Raw genomic sequence first — 18823 nt, 5'->3', positions numbered from 1 at the left:
TGAGATGAATTTGTCGTGGCGGTTTTTTATGACCGGATGCCCTTCCTGACGTCAACCTCATCAGAGGAGTTAATGGGAGATGAAATGAATGACGTGATATATGATAGTAGGGAGAGGTGAAACCCGGTGCCGGCACATAGCCTACTCCTGTCGAATAGCACCAAGGGGTCTGCTCAAGGCTTAACGTCCCCATCCCACGGACGAATCACCATCAACAGCGTCATATGCCCTCACTCCATATGAGCACTGCGGAGAGGTTTGGAATTTAATCCAGGCTTTTGGCACGCAATCTAGTGATTAGAAATTGTATACCACCACCTCCCCTACCCTGCCGGCCAACATTCAGATGGTGAAAAATTTTTCGACCAACGGTATCTAGACCGTCCATTGTATCAAATTACTTATGCTCCACATGGAGTCAAGACCCAGCCACATCGGCAGAATCTAGGTTTGTAGTACTTAGTGTTCTTTTGACGAACGATTTACTTGCACAGTTCAACCCTCTCTTTCACGCTTCAATGTTACAAATGCAGGGGGTTTCAACATGGCGTCCCTTCTTATTTATAGACACAACCCCCTTTGCCGTCAAGAAAACTTGCGTAACTTTTCCGACTTAAATGAACTGTATTCAATAGAGTTTTTCATGTAGCCACATTCTTGTTAACTCGTTAGCAGTAGTGTTCATGAACATTTAAAATTTTTTCTCATTAAATTAACCGGTTAAATGACCTCATTTGATAGGCGCTATTTTCTGTCGACATAGCGTGGGTAAGCTAGGCACGCGCGTCCCTCATTGAAATATCCACAGTAATGGCTTAGCAGTCTCAAATCTGTTTTACTAAAGACCAAGTGCCTTATAGATAAATACAGGACCCTCATTATACTGCGTTCACCACTAATTGTTTCATTTAAATATATTTATTCAACCTAAAATTTCTTCTGTACCCTTTCACATTCGACACGTGCGGATGACGTCACGTATCATCGCGTGGGAATGAAGGTAGCCACCCCTCTTTGCCACGTGTCGCCTCTGAGATATATAAAAGATCGAACTTCTTATTACAATTGCCAATTTAATACTTAAAATTCTTAGGGCACAAAGGTCAACCAAAAGTCTTTACACACTGCTGACTGAATACTTCTGCCTTTTGAAGATCCTCACATACACACTCCCCATGTTCATTAATAATTCCTGCAAAGTCCTTCTTGGAAACTTTTCCTGCCTTGATGTACCTATACATACCCTTCCATTTTTCACTAAAATTTGTATGACTGCCAATTATGCTTGCCATCATGTTATCCTTAGCTGCCTTCTTTGCTTGATTCGATTTCCTAGTAAGTTCCTTCAATATCTCCTCACTTCCACAGCCATTTCTAAATCTATTTCTTTCCAGTCTGCACCTCCTTCTTAGTCTCTTGATTCCTGTATGATAATAAGGTGGGTCTTTACCATTCCTTACCACCCTTAAAGGTACAAACCTGTTTTCACATTCCTCAACAATTGCTTTAAACCCATCCCAGAGACGGTTTACATTTTTATTTGCCGTTTTCTAGCGATCATAATTACCTTTTAAAAATTCAGATCTCTCGCTACAATGACATTCCTTTCGCTGTTGTTTCTCATATAGCTGATTATCTTATCAAATAGTTCTGAATCAGCGTCAGCGCTACCATTTCCCGGTCTGTACACTCCAAAGACATCAAGTTGCCTATTATCTTTAGAAATGAGCCTTACACCTAGTTAACGTATGTCACCTTTAACTATTTCGTTGCTTACAAATTATTCTTTCACCAGAATGAATACTGCCCCTCCCACCATTCCTATCCTATCTCTACGATACACACTCCAATCCATGAGAAAATTTCTGCACCCATTATATCAGTTCTCAGCCATTATTCAACTCCTGTTACGATATGTAGTAAGTATATATGTATTAAATTACTTAATTCTATTCCTTTCTTTACAGTACTTCTACAGATCAACATTAACATTTTTATGTCATCCCTACTTGATTCCCAGATCCCTTTACCCTTATCACCGCTACCTAGACCACCCCGTTTCCCTGAATGTAACTCCTTATTACCGTTCCAAACAAATTTCCTAACTTATATGAAAATGGATTTAATAATTGAACAAACAAAGTTTGTAAACTGAAGAAGAGCTTATATGGCTTGAAACAAGATGCTGGTGCAAGAGATTTGTCGATATTCTTACGGAGCTAAACTTCCCTTGCAGTGCCGAGCCCTGTTTATCTATCGTTATAAACGCAAGGTAATGGATCAGTGTGATTTGAGCATACGTGCAGGATGCCTCGCAGAGCAGCAAGCGATCAATAATTTTCCGATCGTCATCTGTTTACTTTTCTGCGTAGCACTCTACCTCTACAACGGTTTTGTTGCAACAACCAGTTAGACAGGTTTAGATGTCATTTTGGAAGCTCCGAAAGATGAATTTAAAACAGCTCTTAAGAATCTCTCATTTCCTTGGAATGGAAACACTCAAGAGGATGATGGAACAATAGTAGTCCAAAGTAATTATGAAAGAAGTATTCTCAAGGGATTTGGTGTGGAGAATTGCAGACCAGTTTCAACACCTATAATCAGTTTTTCACAAGACAGTTTTGAACAATGGAGAGAATAAGAGAGATTTCATTGTCGCCACGCTGAGGGTGCGCTTACGTATTCGATGGTATCAACAAGACCGGACTTTGCATCTGCCGTCGGTGTCATCTCACGTGCACTGGGATAAACAACTGATAAAGTCACTGTTTTCGTTAAACGAATATTTCGCTACTTAAACGGATTTGCGGAATTTGACCTTGTTTATAAATCTGAAGTGCATGACTAGGTGAAGGCATTAACATTGGGTGCTCTACATCAGGAATCATGGTTCAGTGAGAGACAGGAGACCATCGCCATCTTCAATATAGAGGCCGAACTAGTAGCTGAGAGTGAGGTTGTGAGCGAATGGGCTTGGCTAAGAAGGCTTTTAGAAGTGCTTGGCAGTATTCGTAACACTCCGAAATTCTACATCGATAATGAAGCAGCTATGAAACCCGCTAAGAACCTCGAAATTCACCGACGGACGGAACATATTGGGATTCACCATGTCTACGTAAGGGAAGTTATGCTGGATGAAGGGGCAGGCACATAATAACTATTGAATCTATATAAACGGACATTCAACTATCTGAAATGCTAACTAAACCTAATTACAAACCGAAGTCACAACATTTCATAAGTGAACGTGTACTTTCCAGTGAATTGCGTTGAGTGAATTCCTCACAGTGAATGATTCCAAGTGACAATTTTGTGCAGATTTGAAATATATTTACAGAACATTTCCATCACACGGGATGTCTGGTATCTACGCATTATAATACTATGACATCTAGCTGAAATAGCATTTACTTCCCTTAAATACAAGCGAAGATTTTCGACTGTACTTCTCTTGAGGAACATCTATCTTTAGTGTCCAACAGTTGTCTTCCAACGTATTTGGACCACATTTGCCCTGGTAACGCCTTTCCTTTTCAATGTAATCAATATCAACCTTTACCAATATTTGAAACAAAAGGTCTTCTATACTCTTAAAGCAGCTTATTCCAAAATAATATTAATAGTGACAACTTCTACAGCCACATTGTCACAGAGGATGGATATGAGCGTACCTTTTCGATATGTAATGTTGACGACATTTTATACCTCAGTGTTCTGTCTTTCTAATTCTTTCTAATTAGGAATCTAAATATGCCAAAATAGCTTCATTTCCCTTAAAAAGGGATCACGAATGACGTCAACTCACGAAGTATTTACAGTCGTGTCTTCCCTCTCACGCAGAAAATAAACAGGTGACGAGCGGAAAAGTATTGATCGCTACTTTCTCTGACAAGGAAAATGCTCGGAGAAAGTACATTCATATGCCTTTGCTGGCAAGATGTACTGTTTACAGTTCACTGTGTCTTCTGGCAAGGGCTAGAGTAAATTTTTACTTTCATTGACCTGTCACAGTCTCCTCCTTGGCGTTCACAATATGAAAGTGAGAGAGGTGTGAGCGATGCTAGTAATACCATTCCTTGTGCAGCAAGTCCCTGTTATGAATGGTGTGAAATAATCGCTCATAGTGTCGTTTGGTGCATGCATTTCAGTGGGCTTGGCTCAGTGAGGAAACCAACAGGAAACTACCTCACGCCTCATTTCCCTAGTATGCAGCTTCAGTGACACCTAGGCTATCTATGACAGCTGTTGGTGAAGCAATGGAGGAGGATCAAACCAGTCTTTGGGCTGAATACCCAACATAAAGTACATTCACGTTCATACAAACCAGAACACCTTGAAAGACTAAAGATAGGAATTTCATATTTACAGGACATGTGCACTAGTATGTTCTGAAGAAATGAAGCATTTGATCCATGTCGGCCCTCATGTTCAAGGTCCATATCCATATCTCGCCGCACCACCAGCGACTGATAAAATGTGTCTTTGGCTCTCGTTGTCACTATAAACCGAAGATAATGGATCAGTGTGACTTAAGCATACGTGCAGGATGCCTCGCAGACGTATGCGGGAACCGTGCTGTCAAATGAGTGAGTTTGAAAGAGGGCTCATTATTGGCATGACAGAACGTGATGCATCTATCCGGAAAATTGCTGCTCGCGTGGGACGAAATCTGTCGGCAGGGCAACGGGTGTGTACAGAATGGTTCACATAAGGCCGTAGAACACGACGGGATGGGTCTGGACGCACCACCCAGAGAAGATCCACACCTCATCCGAGTGGCATTGCAGGACATATCTACGTCCTCTTCGGCTCTGGGGCAACAGTGGAGTAGCGTAACACATCGTATACTATCAGGAGTGTCAGTCCATCGCCGTTTATTACGTTCTCTGTTACCGGCGCGTCGTCCACTTCTCCGGCTACATTTGACTAATGTGCAGAAACATGCTAGACAGCAATGGTTTATGGAACGACGTCAGTGGACATAGGAATGGCAGGAAATAGTGTTTTCGGACGTTTCCAGGTTCTGTTTGTTTGTTTGAAAATGATAGCCGCATTTTGGTTCGCAGCAGACAGAAGTAGAGGCATCACATTGACTGCATTCGCAAAAGACATACAGCGCCAACTCAAGACCTTACAGTTTGGGGTGCTATTGGGTACAACAACAAATCACAGCTGGTGCGTGTCCAGGGCACTGTGACCAGTTTGACCTCCGTTAATGACATCCTGCGACCCGTAGTCATGCCCTACGCCTAGACGCCATACTTCAGCAGGACAACGCTCGACCACATGTTTCTGCACGAACACGTTCATTCTTGTTGTCACAGGATGTCAGACTGTTGACCTGGCCCGCCCGATCACCGGACTTTTCGCCAATAGAAAATTGTGGGATATGGTGAAACGACGGGTGCGGCGCTGTGACCCAATGCCAACCACCAAATATGAACTCTGGAACCAGGTGAATGCAGCATGGATGGCTATACCCCAGGACGCCATTCGCGATTTATACGCGTCGATGCCACAACGAATGGAACAAGTTATCAGTTGCCCATGGAGGACCCAGTGCGTACTAAGCAACTGGACATACGCTGAACCTAGGTGACTGAAATGCTACTTGTTTCTGCGGAACATACTACTGAACATGTCCGGTGAATATGAACTTCCTACCTCTAGTCTTTCAAGGTGTTCAGTTTTTTCTGATCATGTGTGCAGTAAGGTCTACAGAGACTGTAACTATGGCGCGCTATCTCCAGCGGATTAAGGTAATGGGGTCAGTATTGACCTCAGGAAGTTTTAGATTGTTACAACATTATACTTAATGATTTACGATCATATTGCTCTAGTGCTCATCTCCTGACCTTAATCCACCACAATGCTTCCGAGGCTGGTGAGTGAGTTTCTATGTCAGAGCACGGTATTCTCTTTCATTTCTTGCTGAGGAGCATTCACATTTTATGAGCATTTATCATAAAAAGGCATGGATTTTTGTTACAGTGTTTTCTGAAAGAATTATCGTAATTTTACGTAGCTTCTCAAGATCAATAGCACATTTGTTTGCTTTGTGGCCTATGAGCACAATTTAAAACAACATTAAAATATATCAGTTTCTTTGAGGTTGTAGGAACTTACCGGTAGATTTATGACAAATGAATATGATCACCCACAGAGTTCATGGACCACCAGCACACAGTTCTGGAAACATGTATCCTTAATGTATCTCTCGTAACATTGATTTTGTAGAAAATACCATATATTGCTCACTAATACCGGTTAACGTAAAGTAAGTTAACTGCGACGTTCCCTTTCACAGAATGTGTTAATTGGCAATACTGAATAAATTATTAAGAATTTCAATGCATTACGCCCCTTGTGCTTCATGATCGCCTGCTGTATGTGTCGAGGAATTGAATCAAGTAAATTGGAATGATGTGCTATAGCCATCCAGAGTTCATTAAGGTTTGCTTGTGGACGATCGTTCCACTGCCCCTTTTTTACGAGCATGTCTCATACATTTTCAATAAATGACAAATCTACCTAATTTATAGGCAAGGGCAGTAATGGTATGTTGTTTTCATGTAAGGAGTCACGCTTTGGCGCTGTAATGCACGGTCTGGCGTTGCACTCCTGAAATAACTACGCTCCCAGAATGATGTTAAAATAAGTGTTACTCGTTATAATGTTACTAATCCGCATGGGAGGTGCTCTACTGCCGTACCCAGTTGTATTGCAGATCAGAACGTACGTGTTCATACAACATGCGTAAAGTGGACGCGTTCTAGCAGATCTCTTTGTCACTATCACCTGAGTACGCGTGATTCGTTAGAAAATACAGGCTGCCAGGAAATGCCGCTTGTATCAAATGAAATCAAACAAACAAACAAACAAACAAACAAACAAACAAACAACAAACTGTAAACTTTGTACTCACTGCATCAATTCTTAACAGATGCTGGAAGTGTTGTCGTTGTGTTCGAAGACAGACTTCAACACGTCTACACATATTGTCGAAGACTTTCACGAAAGTTTCTTGTGTAATGGACTGCACATAGTTAGTGATTTTCACTTGAAGTTCATCAATACTTTTTCGTCTGTTTAAACCGTAGGCCTGCGTGTTGCCGATACATCGTGAACTGAGCAGATCACACGAAATTTACTCATCAAACCCCGAACGGTATACCGGTTTGGACACTTAGGATTAGGAAACCACGTCTGAAATTTTAGTTTCACATTTTCTGTAAACCGATCGCCTTCGCGAAAAGCGTATTCCACCAAAAAAGCTCTCTCTTCAGCAGTAAAAATTACCGCTTGTGTCCTGTTGCACTATCCAATAATCTATCTAAATGCTCACTTTTTAATGCAATACACACTGACGAATTCGACAGCGAACAGCTCACACGTGGCCTTCCATGTACTGCTGTCCTGTTGACCTTGGCCTCTCGGCGAGCGAAGGTGACAGATATGACACCGTGCTGCCAACTAAACTGCTGATGCTCCCTCACGCAGCAGCAGGTAGGCTCTGCGGAGAACATTTCCTGGCGCCCGTTACAATAGTTTGTCATTCGTAACGCTACTCACATCGTCCGTTATAGATATTGCAATCTAGTGGCCTTATGGTCGGGAGTCAATAGTAGTCTGTGGAGTTGCCGTCATCCAAGCAATCCAGACTATGATGGACGATGACTTGCTGTAACAGCTAACATGAGGGAATATACAACAGTGCGTCACTCATGCACTAATGATCTTGATGGCACTGTCCCATTGACCAAAGCAGACCAATAACTAAGTCCTCTCAGTCGGTGATAATGTTTGATATTCAGCTCGTATCCGTCAGCGAGGCAAGTTTCACAAGCCATCACACCACTGCATCTCGCAGGCTGCACGTCATCTGAGCCCCACTGGACTTCGTATGTGATGAATCAGATGGGGAGGGCCGTATGAACAATCCGATCCGCTTCAATATAATATCATTTCATATTCAATTTCCATTTTACACAGTGTATAAGTTGATGATAGATAGTTGTTGCCTATCATCTTAGGTTCAACTTTCTTCACTTTTTCCTACCTTCAAAGACTCTGCTTTGTAAGTTTATTCAACACTAATCTCACTCACCTACAAGACACAAATAAAAGGGATTAAGCATTATGTTCTTGTTTCAGCTGGACCAGATGCAGCTGGCCCTTCCGAGTAGGGATTACTATCTGAAGCCCAGCTCAGAGGGTGACCTGAAGGCCTACCATCGCTATATGACTGAGGTAGCAGTGCTACTCGGAGCCAACGCCAGTACGGCTGCACAAGAACTTACTCAAGTAATCCAGTTCGAGAAACTACTTGCTAACGTAAGTGTAGATCTTTCTGTCTCGATCAAGGCAGAGTCTAACTCATCTATCTGAGAGCTAAGGAAGTAGATCATGCTCGAGAGGTGAACAGAAACGAAAGAAAAACTTTCATATACATTGAATTTAGTAAATTACTTTAGAGGGCGGGGCTCTCTTGTTTTTGCAGTAAAGGCGTGTTCAGTCCACACGGAAAGACGTGGGTCGATTCCTCCTCAGAACACCGAGAAGTTTACAAATATAAACATGGACAGAAACATGGCCCTTGGCTTCTCTCAGAATACATCAGAAATGACTAGCAGTGCAAACTCTGCTGTCCATAGAGCATACCATAGAGTTCTACCTAACCAAACCCCAAACCCCATGGCGCAATAGCCCCGAAGGGCCATGGCCTACCAAGCGACCACTGCTCAGCCCGACGGCCTGCAGATTACGAGGTGTCGTGTGGTCAACACGACGGATCCTCTCGGCCGTTATTCTTGGCTTTCTAGTCCGGGGCCGCTATCTCACCGTTAGATAGCTCCTCAATTGTAATCACGTAGGCTGAGTGAATCTCGAACCAGCCCTCAGATGCAGGTAAAAATCCCTGACCTACCCGGGAATCGAACGCGGAGCCTCCGGATAAGAGGCAGGCAAGCTACCCCTACACCGCGGAGCCGGCAGAGTTCTACTTAGTCAGAACATTTCATGGAGTCTATGCATTTTGCTTCCAAGGAACTGATACTTCTATAACGGGTCACGTGTAGTTCTTTCTTACATCTTAACCACTTTTGTTTGTGTTCTTTTTTTCATCCAATAGGAATAAGTCAGGATCTGTGTACCCTTTAAAACTGCTCAAGCGCAGTCAGTTCCTGTAAGATCTCACTTCGTATACATGAATTTAAGAAGGTAGTTAGCAAACTGTCGATTACATTCGACAGAATCTGTAGAATTATTTATAATTAGGATTCACCTGCAGTGACTGAAATTCATGGAGAGAATGTCCCTACATCTACCAAGATCTGTTTCTTGTTATGGTAGAGCAGGGATGGTCCATTTATGGGGAATTGATGGGTGGATAGTATGTTCGAAACACTTGTTGGTGTGCTCCTATCACTTGAAACAAGTGGCTTGTTCTGTAACGTTTGAAACAGCCTCAGATTCTGAATATCTCCATCTTTCCATAAAAGTGTTTGCGAAATAAAACAATATTCAACGGAGCGGAAGAAATGAAACACAAGCCAGATTCTGAGTCACACTTCATGCACTCAATCAACCACCCACATGCTGAATATCGAGTGAGCTTAGTAAACTCACAATATATCATACGCATTGCTTTATTGCATAGCCACTCTCTCATTGTTTCAAGAAATCGCCCTTGCGACTTTTTCGGCAATCCTCGTGTTAGTGTTTAACTTTACACCTTGTCTCTACGGCCCTCTAAGAGTTTTGGCGTCCTTGAAGATAATCACACATTCTTCCTTGTCTGCCACCCTCCTTACTTAAACCCACACATTCAATTCCCCGACGTCTTGCTCCACATCCTGCATCTTTCTCTGTCTTGGTCTTCTTACGTTCCTCCGTCCTCTAAATTTACCATCCAAAACTTCCTTCAACATTCTGGTGTCGCTCCTTCTTGCCACATAGCAAAAAAAAAGCAATGTAACGTTATGCTTTCAACATATAGTACTATGTCATGATATGTGTACAAAAATCGCAGCTCAATTTTACCTCTTATTCTCTAAATTCTATTCTGCACCACTGATCCATAGATGCGTCTCAGTGTCTTCCTTTTCCGGACATTCAGCATCCCTACATCCATGTGTATCGTAGGCCACGTTTTACTACCACAAATAATAACGGATATCTTTATAATTGTCTCATATACTTTAAATTTGCCCTTTTTACTTACTGATCAGGATTTAAAGTATAAGTTAGACTATAATAGCAGCTATTACCAGCAGGAACCTCTACTATTAATTTTTTGCTTTCCTGCATTCAATGAACTTATCAAAGATTCTAGATATTTGAAACTTCTTCGCTAAGTTATATAACCAGTTATAACCAGTGTCTGGTCTGTATCTGCGGGTCTAGTAACTTTCACGAGTTTTGTCCTTCATTCCCGTACAAGGGCGTTAACTACTATATTTCCGCTACGAATGTCCAAATACGAAAGTATTGCATTCGGTTCTTGAGTTCAAACTCCAGTGTTAAATATCTGCAGGTCAAAAACTACATTACTGTGAATCTAATCGATTTTCCACCAGCGTTTTCTTTCAGCCATGTCAGGAACAGAATCATTTTTAAAATTTTAAAATGTTTTGAGAAAATTATCATTTTCTAAGATGAAAAGAAAGGGAGTTTTATCGGCTCAGAAATTGGATACCAAAAATGAAGTAAATTCCACATCAAGGAGCTGAATGTTATTGTCATATGTGTCAACCATTGTTCGAAACGGTACCTTATCAGTCCGGAGAGCAAGGAATTCTGGTTTGCATCCTGGGGAGTTCGTATTTGCAACTCCTTCGCCTTAAATAATATATAATCGGCAGTACTAAATCGTGTTTCCATGAAAACGTGCATAGCGTGTTGTTTTCTAGTTAGAATGTATCAATTCTGGAATGTCAGTGTAGAGGGAATGGCGGAGAAAACTAGACAGTCAGTGACATAAATGTAAGGAGTGGAAAATATTTCATTTTTTTCTGTAGGAGGGTACATGTGAGCATGGTTACACACTGTTGACAGCTCATAAATAAACACCGAGTTGTAAGAAAAAAGCTTGCTTGTAAATAAGCCATACAACTTCCATTTTTATGGGCTTTGAAATCTGAACCTTTCTCTCTGAGTTCCATAAATAAGTTATTTAATTGTCTGGAAAGTCTTTTCCTCTAAATGTTGTATTCATCTGAAGGTGACTGCGCCATTGCAATGACTGAGGACTGAAGGATGATGTACATACTGTCGTAATCACTGGAAGTCGAAGAAACTAACCGGGTTTTAGACATATGCTCAAAATGTGAGATTTTTGAAATGAACAACTGCACTTGCTAGTATCCCTTACCATATCTCAGAGGATGCCAAAAAAAGAAACGTTAGATTGGCTGAAAAATCTTTCCCCATAACTAAACCATGGTACATGTCTCGAAACTACAATTAAACATAGTATTGTTATGCTTGTAAGTAAAAGACATACCATTTTATAACTTTCATGCTTCACCGTCTCGGAATTTAAAGTTATTGGCAATACGATCCCTGTATTTGGAAGTTAAAAAATCCTACACATTTCTCATGTCTTTATGATTATCAAACTATATTCCTTGAAGTGTTGATTCCAAGCACTGAAACAAATCACAGTCGGAAGGTACACATTCTAGAGTGTAGGCTTGAAGAGGTAACACTTCCTGGATTTTCCATTTGGATAATTCTTTTTGGTGTGCTGGAGTAAGTTCTTGCTGCAGTGCAGTGCGATTTATTTTGTTTCAAGCTAGGAAGAGTTGTTTTAAACTACATAACTCGGCTCATGACTGAAGTTTATAACAACTCATCGGTCATTTAGGATCATTTCTGAACGAATAACGTATTCAACTTTCCATCAAATTAAGAGAATCACCTATTGTGCGAAATGACAATGACGATTTACTGACAGGTTCCTTTCCGCGGGATGCTCATTTCTTACTGAATGTCGGTTTTCTTCTCTCGGAAAAGATGTATGTCATGTAACTCCATAGATGAGTAACATATTGACCTAAACGTCAGTGGAATACGCCGCGAGTGTAGATTAATAAAATGATTATTTTCGCACCTACTACACGAATGCATCTATAAGCATTGTGGTGTGATCTCTTTTAATAGTTTGTAGTGTTCACGCAGCGTGCACGCTTGTCGACTCAAAGGACACAATCTACCGTACAGGTAAAATGAAGCTATGAACGTCTTTAAAAGTATCTGCATAGAGCAGAATGTGACCCGTGGATCCATTTTCAGATCTCAACTTTACCGATACCTAACCAATTCGTCCACAATGAAGATAGGCTACTTGCTCGCAGGAAGTGTAGTACTAATGAATGCCCTTTCACCTCGACATTTAATTTCCTTATCATACCCCTCATTCAAATTTTACAACGTTCATTCATCCTCTGTCTCAACAGATCAATTCGCACAACCTACTAACTTGATCGTATTAGCGTTACCTTAATAATAAACAATACTTTTTTGGGATGGTCCTTTCATCTTGGCACTAAAATTGCATATAGTCGTTCTTTACCTGTGCAAGTGTGGCTGTTTTTGCATTACTGATATTTATGTAGCAGGCAGTGAAAAATCGACTTAACGGACTAGAATTTGTTAGAAAGGTTGCATATCTTTATGAATGATAAGGGGCTGATGGACAACTCTGCATACCAGTCGGCCAGTCAGCACCGCCACGAAAAAAAATATAGACAACCATTCAAACAGTAGGAAGCACGAAGAGTTTTCTATATTCAAGAGGCAATATCGATGGCGTAATTACAAGAGCCGTGCAGGCTATGCTGAACAGTTGCCGAATTTGACAGTGTTACGAACTGAGATTGCGATTCTTCGCGAATGTCCTTCTAGTGGTCGAAACTTGGAAGTACACGAGTTCTAAACTCACTCAGAATATTCCGTTTCTCTTTTGTTGTGTATAACTTTTACGTACATTAGTCAGTAGACCTTCAGTTGGTGTTGATATGACTGGTGTTACTGGTGTCTTTACTAACGGGGAATACACCGACATTGCTGTACTGTATGGTGAAAAGGGGCAAAATGGTGCTGCAGCTCGCAGACATTACGAAGAGAGGTTCCTTTGGTGTCGGTTACCATCAAAACATATTTTTAAGCGTACGAGGATGAGGGAGCGAACTGACGGAACATTTCATCTCCGGCCAACACATGGTAAGTACAGTTCCGAATATATAGGTGCTTCCATCGTTTTATTATGATTATGATTATGATTATTATTATTACCATCAACGTTTCGAATTACTCTGGGTGTGATCGAAGGTTCGTGTTCGAAGTCTTACGCAAATTTTTACATTCTTAAGGTCAAAGAAGAGCATCTGGTTTACAGGGCGTTTCCAGAACTTAATTGCTGACAATTTTTAAAGAAAGGGCGTGGCATCGGTACAAAGTTCATCTTTACCTGCAGCTGTACGAAAATGATTTTCAAGGAAGAATTGATTACTCCACAAGAATCACTCAAATGATGGCAGTCTTGACTTCATTCAACGCGTTCTGTGGAACGATGAGTGTTATTTCGCAAATAATTCCATCGTCAACAGGCACAAACTTCACTGTTAGGCACCTCTAAACTTCTTTTGGGTTCGAGAGGGGCATCAAGAAAGACGCTGGGGAGAAACGTCTGGTGTGGTATGATTGGAGACCAGCTCATGTTACCTGCCTTTTGCACGCTTAGACTTGGAGAACGATGCTATATGGAATTCCTTATAAGGGATATGATAGTGTGTATGCATTTGAGTCATAATTCTTGTACTGGCAACCACTATGAGTAACGGAATCAGTACTTAACACGATATTACTCTACGAAGAAGCAAGACGAAGTGTATGAGAAGCATGATGTTTTAGCCAAGAACGATTTCCTGGACGAAGATTTTCTGCTTCATTACGTTTCGAGAAAAAGGCTTAGGGACGACTGCCTGAAACGATGTCCTTTGGAAGAGACCTGTTCGCGATGTGCCAGTGAAGTCTGATGATAACGAAGAAGCTGTGCATAATTCAACTGAGAACAACCCCAATACCAGCTCATGGGCCATGGCACATGATCTGAACATCAGCCAGGCGTCTGTACTGCACATATTTCATCGCAATAAATTCTGCAGGTCGAATGAGATGTGTGATCATACTTGGTATTGGTCTTAATTATTACGGCTCATGTAGTATTGAAATGATGCTTGAAAAGAAGACTACTACTTCCAGGTGTGAATCTCCAAACACACGACAGATCATTAGTTCGCTAACGCCCCTAGCCACGGAGAAGTCAGTTGCAATTGATCTTACTCCGTATTATTTCAATGTGAAAGCAGTTGATCAAATGTTGAGCGTTCCTGTTATAGTCCTATGCTTTCATTCATTATTACCTCCTTGCTGCTGGTTTGTCAGCAACGAATACATAATCTTGCCGTCACCTACCTACACAAGAACTTATTATCGGTGGACCGGGGAAGTGTTTTTATCTTACAGGGTAGATTATAAACCTCGATTTGCATAAATCCGAAGAAATAAGGGCGGTTGATTCACCCTGTATACCCTCTACAGGAAATATCTCTGCATATTGCTAAAAAATATTTAATGTTACACTTCCCTTAACCTTTTCTCAAAAGCTCACTGGTTCTCTTCTTTACACCAAACAACGTCTGACAAATATGCTGTATTATTAATTAAAGAAATTAATTTCACTAAAGAATGGAAAAATAGCCACATATTGAATTAGAGCACGTTTATATTACTGTTGATAATGAGCTCTATTTCGTTGGAATAGATATAGAGAAGTATGAATATCATATAAGAACTTTACTTGAGATTTAATACTGCGTTATCCAATATGTTTACATTTAAGACGGTTACAATTCTTATTGCAACATATTATTTTTCAGGCGTCACTCCCAGAAGCAGACAGACATGATACAAGTGCTATCTACCGGAAATTGAGCCTTGCGGAACTCCAGAATGAGGTCCCTCAACTCAACTGGCTTGAGTACCTGAATGCTTTTCTTGACGCTGATATCGATGACCAGGAGCCCGTAGTCAGCTATGCGATGCCTTACTTCACAGAAATGGGTCGTATAATAAATCAGACTGAGAGAAGGTAAAGCATTTTTATTCCTTTGTATATTAATTTACATTGTCTTCTATAATGGGGGTGTGAAGGTAATGTAATGTAACAAATCCAAAGCTAGCCATTTAAGCAGGATTATTAGTCAACGAAATTTATTTCACTGAAGTATATAAAAAGTGCCACGTATTGAATTACAGTACGTTTACATGTCTTTTGATAGTAAACTACACAGTTCAAAAAAATTAGGGGAACATGTTTTTGAACGTATCCCATACTCCAGAAAACAATACCTCACTCCCATTTATTTATATTACCAAGTTTACCTTTATTCTTTACCGTTGAAGGATACAAAAGAACATGCGTGGATTCCCGTTCGTTTTCAGAACACAAACGGAAATGTCCAAATAGGGGTGAAAACAAAGTATTAACAGTCCACCAGGGTGGATTTTTATCACATTTGGAGAGCTTTAGTATGGTGTATATCCTCCACGAGCATTTATCATGGCTTGGAACCTACGTGGCATGCTCCTTATAAATCGACGGAGATCACGTTGCCGTATCAGGTCCCATTCTTCAATGAGAACCTGTTCGAGGTCTTGGAGAGTCTATGGTGGAACAGGACGCCCATGAACACTTCTGTCAAGCCTATCCCACACATGCTCGATCGGATTATGGTCGGGACACTTCTGGCCATTGCATCCCTTGAATGTCCACTTCTCGCAAGACAGCTCTGGTGATAGGCACTACATGAGCCCTGGCATTGTCGTGCATGAGTACAAATTCATGGCCAACACCGTATGCAGCAACCAATACATGCTGTAGCAATATCTGCTCGATGTAACCCGCAGCGGTAAGATTAACACTGACGACGGCAAGATCCGTACGGTCATCAATACTGATGCCACCCCATACCATCAGAGAACCGTGTCCGAATCGGTCACCTTCCTGGACAACATTTGGCATGTACTGCTCACCACGGCGTCTTCATACATGTTGACGTCCATCACACTGCGTCAGGGGAAATCTGGACTCGTCTGTGAACAACACAGGTCTCCATTGGCGAAGTTGCCAGTTGACGTGAGTACGGGCAAACAGAAGGCGAGCCGCGCGATGTTGCTGCGTTAAACGGGGCACTCGAACAGGACGACTGGGTCGTAAGGCCACTTCTCTTAACCTATTCATTACCGTCTGGTCAGACACCGTGACTCCTGTGACCCTCCTGAGTTCTTGTTGCAGTTCTCTGGAAGTTGCTGAACGACGCCGCAACGCACAGATGGTCAGATATTGGTCATACTGTGAGGTTGTCATGCGTTCACGATCTTCTCCAACCCTCCTTGTGAACTGGCCTGTCTCACTGTAGCGATTCCACAAGCGTTAAATAACTGACGGAGATACATTGAGATCCACAGCAACACGACGAAAAGTCCCTCCTTCCTGGATCAAAGTGACGGCCCTTGCGAATTGAACCTCGTTAAGATGTCTCATGGTATGTGCTGGTTTACGTACAACGTGCTCAAATGACCACCGTAGTCTGTGTACCTCACAACGACACACGGACGCACCACTATTCACTTTGTTTTGAAGGGTCACTTGACAGTTTAATGCATGGCTACGCCTACAGATGGAGTATACCTTCGATTTGACATACCCTGAGTAGCTAAGGTCTCAAGGTATGCTGTACGACCATTGGCATCCCATCTACCAAATTAACGTTCACATACCAGACGTTAAAAACATGTTCCCCTATTTTTTAAACTACGTATATCATTGGAATAAGAGATGAGTGTTTGATTCTTAAGATGTATTCTTGTAACAAATCACATTAACATGTTCGTAACTATTGATAAAACTATAAATAAAACATATTTCTAACAAACTGCCACTCCATGGTTATGTTATGAGTGGTCACATACACTCACTGTACCTCGTGATGACATAATACTGTATCCAGTCTGACACTTTTCATCTGTATGTCTTAGAGCAACATTTGACTGCAAGAACACTCCAATTATTATCACTTGTCTCGTGTTAAACAGTAAGCATTGTATGTATTTAACATCCTTTCAACCATTATCACACTTAAGAGACGTCAGGGTGCTGAAAGTTTTGTCTGAGAAGGGGTTCATAATGTGCTAGTAAACCTGAATTAATGGGTGTGGGCTTACCATACTGCGGCACATTTCAGTGTCAATTGTGTCAAAATTCTATGTCATGACACTGGAGAGACAAGTGCCTTGCCTACTATACTTATGCTACTCAGGCCCAGTTTATTCAAACTCATTTAAAAGAACACTAACAAGCTATTTGTTAATACTCTGTTAAAACTTAAACAACATGTACGACCATGCCCTGTTGATAAACGATCTTTTCTAATCCTTTACCTAGTATTGATAATATTCTGATTGGTGTAATTATAAAAAATTTAAGGTGAAGGAACTTTTGGAACTGGTCCAACATTGGCCACTTTTCAGACAGCGTGAAGGATAATTAAATGTAACCGGAAATTATGCAGATAAGCTATGATCGTAGTGATAATTTCCAAACCGTTCATTGGGAGGAAAGGGAGATACCGCCTGGCCCAACATCCTTGCTATTCGTGCCTTTTAATATTTTTATTACATCCTCAGAGTAAACATACAACAAGTGAGAAAGATAATTTTCAGGTTTATCTGTGGTCATGTAACGATGAATATTTTCGGATATTCTGAGAGAATTGTTCATTAAAGAAGTTTTTAGAAAATTGTAATTTATTAATTCTGTAAAAGTGAATTAGGATATAACTTGTGAACTTTTCTCAGCAACATGGATTTCATTGTCCGCCTTAATGCAGACGGAGTTTATATCATCCTGAAAAAAGAGTTTACATGTTTTACTCTGGCATCTCTTATCGCAAGTTTATTTTGATTACGCAAGACGCGATAGGTTACAAAGTCTTCAGGGTTCCTAGTTTTCATATGTTTTCTCTTTACCTCGCCCTGTGCATAGATTAACTTCTTAATTTCCAGTGTTTTCCACGGGTTTGGTAGAAGAAATAAAACGGTGAGATGAGACATGTTACAGCAATGTATTGGGTGGCACACGTCCTGCACCCTCTGACGCCCCTCCCCCTCCCAAACTCTCTTACGTCGCCCAGCTACATTTGTCATCAGGAGTTAACTTGCTACTCATATATGTTGTATTCGGGCCATGTACCGACACAAAAATGGAAGTATCGTCTCTAAATCCTTCCGTGTGACCCGGGCACCGACTAGGAAATTCCCAGTAAATGATTTTATACTCTATTAAATTTTCATTGTCGACGAACGATAACTGAAGCGAATAGCTTTGTGTTAACAGTCTTCGCAGAATCCTGTTTCCAGAATGGGGAAGTTCAGTAAATATTTCAAGCTTGCTCCTGGGCTTCTTCTGTAATATAATGGAGCAGCTGTACACACATCATCTAGAATTCAAATTCATTAATGCTTTCCTCACTGCGTATCAATTTGTGTTACGTTCATAAATTATACCTGGGACAGCACCTTCACACTAAAATATTTCATTGTAAGAAACATGCTAAAAATAGAATGTTCAAGTTTGATTTACATTTCTAAACATTGATCGTTTGTGTGGTGTGTGGAGATCTAGTCCACATAACACGACACCGTTTCAGTTGTATCTTAAAACTGGGACAATAATCGATTGTGCATGTCGGTTCCTGTG

The 18823-nt window shown here is 41.1% G+C and overlaps 1 protein-coding gene across 1 annotated transcript in view; it reads left to right on the top strand.

The window, feature by feature from the left end:
* LOC136863720 (neprilysin-1) overlaps positions 1-18823 on the top strand; it is a 729030-nt gene that overhangs the window by 626102 nt on the left and 84105 nt on the right. Inside the window, exons 6-7 of the mRNA XM_067140078.2 lie at positions 8155-8334; positions 14943-15154. Of these exons, the coding sequence (XP_066996179.2) occupies positions 8155-8334; positions 14943-15154 (392 nt within the window). The remainder of the gene's footprint in view (positions 1-8154; positions 8335-14942; positions 15155-18823) is intronic.

This window comes from Anabrus simplex, chromosome 2, assembly GCF_040414725.1.
Source record: "Anabrus simplex isolate iqAnaSimp1 chromosome 2, ASM4041472v1, whole genome shotgun sequence".
NCBI classification, from domain to species: domain Eukaryota; kingdom Metazoa; phylum Arthropoda; class Insecta; order Orthoptera; family Tettigoniidae; genus Anabrus; species Anabrus simplex.
Note: the sequence above shows the minus strand (reverse complement) of the source record. Positions and strands in the feature narration are given on the sequence as shown.